At 36.5% G+C, this 3,038-nt stretch overlaps 1 protein-coding gene across 3 annotated transcripts in view; it reads right to left on the reverse strand.

Moving 5' to 3' along the window:
• LOC106877914 (inositol polyphosphate-5-phosphatase A) overlaps positions 1-3,038 on the reverse strand; it is a 158,401-nt gene that overhangs the window by 81,640 nt on the left and 73,723 nt on the right. For all 3 annotated transcript variants that reach the window (XM_014926984.2, XM_052974558.1, XM_014926994.2), the window contains exon 3: positions 2,654-2,754. In XM_014926984.2, coding sequence (XP_014782470.1) covers positions 2,654-2,754 — 101 coding nt within the window. The remainder of the gene's footprint in view (positions 1-2,653; positions 2,755-3,038) is intronic.

Consider the following 3,038-nt stretch of genomic DNA (forward strand, 5'->3'; position numbering starts at 1 on the left):
TACCTGCCTACATAAACTATCTTCTGTATACCAGTTCACCTACCTGTGTGTGTGTGTGTGTACATATATATATATATATATATATATATATATACACATGCTGATCAAACCTACTAACTACCTACACACATACATACACATACACCATTCGTACCCACACATATATCCATAGATACATGACCATACATACATATATACATGCACACACATACATACATATAATACATATGCACGTACACATACATACATACATACAGACACACACACACATATATAATACATACACACACAGACATATATACACACATAGATACGTACAGATACATATACATACACACACAAATATATAGGTACTAATATTACATACATACACAAGGCGGTGAACTGGCGGAATAACGAGCGTGCCAGGTAAAATGCTAAGCACCATTTTGTCTGTCTTCACGTTCGGAGATCAAATCGTGCTTAGGTTAACATTGCCTTTCATCCTTTTGGGATCAATAAAACCAGTATCAGTCGAGCAATGGGATCGATGTAATTGATTCAGCCCCCTGCACACCCCCCGCTACCACCCCTGAAATTGCTGGTCTTGTGTCAATGTTTGAAATCAAAAAGGCAGCGAGCTGGCAGAATCGTTAGCACGCCAGGCGAAATGCTTAGTGGTATTTCATCTGTCTTTACGTTCTGAGTTCAAAATCTGACGAGGTCGACTTTGCCTTTCATCCTTTCAGGGTAGATAAATTAGTACCAGTTAGGCACTGGGGTCGATGTAATCAACTTAATCCCTTTGTCTGTCCTTGTTTGTCCCCTCTGTGTGTAGCCCCTTGTGGGTAATAAAGAAATAGGAAACATTAGCACGCTGGGCGAAATGCTTAGCGGTATTTCGTCTCTCTGTACATTCTGAGTTCGAATTCCACCGAGGTCGACTTTACTTTTCATACTTTCAGGGGTTGATAAATTAAGTACCAATGGTTTTTACAGCTGGAGGCCCTTCCAAATGCCAACCACTTCACAGTGTGCACTGGATGCTTTTCACATGGCATCAGCACCAGCAGGGTCACCAAGTAACTTGCAAGACAAGGAATTCTGAGAGGAGAGGGGACACTGAGGGAGTTGATTTTGTATCAGATATATAATATAGACATACACTTGTGTGTTCCCATCATATGATGAGTAACTTTGGAAGTATAATTTTGCAGCCATATATAATATCATAGAATATAGGATGCATAGAATAATTATAATTTATGTAGAGTGTGATCTGAAAATGATGATTTGCATATTTGGTGGTACTATGTTCCAGCAGATTCAAACACAAATATACTAGTCACTGTTGTGTATGTCACAGGAGAACAACTTCTTAAAGTAACAATGTGTTCATAATACATTAGAAATATTGCCGCAAGGGATTCTGGGACATGTTGTGTCTCAACAACCAGAACTACCGGAACCTCTTGTGCTTAAACAAGCTGCTAGCTTTGTTTATAATTTCAGTGAACAAAGCTGTTTTTCTGATCAGTGCTTATACCAGCTGATTAGTGCTTATATCAGCCACTAAAAACAAAATCGTCCTTTACACTGTGTATAATGAAATACATTCTGGCAAATTCAAAATGTAAATATGCTAGTCACTCTTAAGTGTGTCACAGGATGTGTTTATGAAACTTAAAATAAAATTCACTTGAAAACTGTTAAAATCTTCACACATCAAAAGAAAAATTGATTAATTTTAACAAGTTTATCTTGATTTCTTTTTCTTTACATTCACTAAATTAGAAATATTATTCAACAACTAAAAAGCACCAATATAAGAAATATTGGTATACAAAGACAATATTATTCAACTATAAAATTATTTATTCAAATTATTAAGTTGCCTTCTTTAAGAAAATTTTCTTTTGTTAATTTTTTTAGAAAATAGAAACTTTTCATTGATGTCTTTTTATGATTTTATCGACCTTTTATTTTTTATCTGCTATTTGTCTCAGTCGACTGTGGCCATGCTGGGGCACCACTTTGAAGAATTTTTAGCCAAATGAGTCAACCTCAGTACTTTTAATTTTTCTTTCTTTTACACTTGGCTTTTATTCTATCGAGTGACGCCTGTTGACTCTGCAAGGCCCAACAAGCCTAACATTTATTCTATCGAACAACTCCTCCTGACCCCACAAGGTCGGTGAGATCTCAATGTACCACTGCTACCATCTTGTCTGTCTGCATGTGTGTGCTCTCGCCTTCACTGTCGTCATCACACTTTTAAAGCCTGGCACTTATTTTATTCTATCTCTTTGCTGAACCGCTAGGTTATCAGAATGTAAACACACCGACACTGGTTATCAAATAGTGGTGGAGGACAAACAAGGACACACATATGTACAATGGACATCTTTCAGCTTTTGTCTACCAATATTTCCTGGGGGTCGATTTGTTTGACTAAAACCCTTCAAGGTGGTGCTCCAGCATGGCCACAGCCAAATGACTGAAACAAGTAAAAGAATAAAAGAATATATATATATACACAGATTTATTTTCTTGTCTGTAAAATTACCAAACACACACACACACACACACACACACACACACACACACACAGACAGACAGACAGACAGAGATACACAAGCAGGTAATAAATATGTATGACCAAACAGGTACTCACGTTACAAAATTATTCACGTGTTGCATAGAGTCCTCGTAGTTCTTTCCACCGACTTCTTGACAATGTACGGCCAAGAATCGCGGCTCGGTCCGATGCAAGCACTGGAAATGGAAAGAAGAGAGTATCTTGAAGTAGAGCATCAAGAGCGAAAAGATTAGATCCGTGAGGATCAGATTAGGCTGAGCGATGATCTTGATGCAAATTATGATGAAGGTAGAATATAAACCAATTAATACATGAATGATATTAGCATTGTATGTGAGTATACATATACACACACACATGCATACATACATATATACATACATATATATATATATATATATATATATATATATATATATATATAGATAGATAGATAGATAGATAGATAGATATAGGTATA

This window comes from Octopus bimaculoides, chromosome 18 (genome assembly GCF_001194135.2).
Source record: "Octopus bimaculoides isolate UCB-OBI-ISO-001 chromosome 18, ASM119413v2, whole genome shotgun sequence".
Lineage (NCBI taxonomy): Eukaryota > Metazoa > Mollusca > Cephalopoda > Octopoda > Octopodidae > Octopus > Octopus bimaculoides.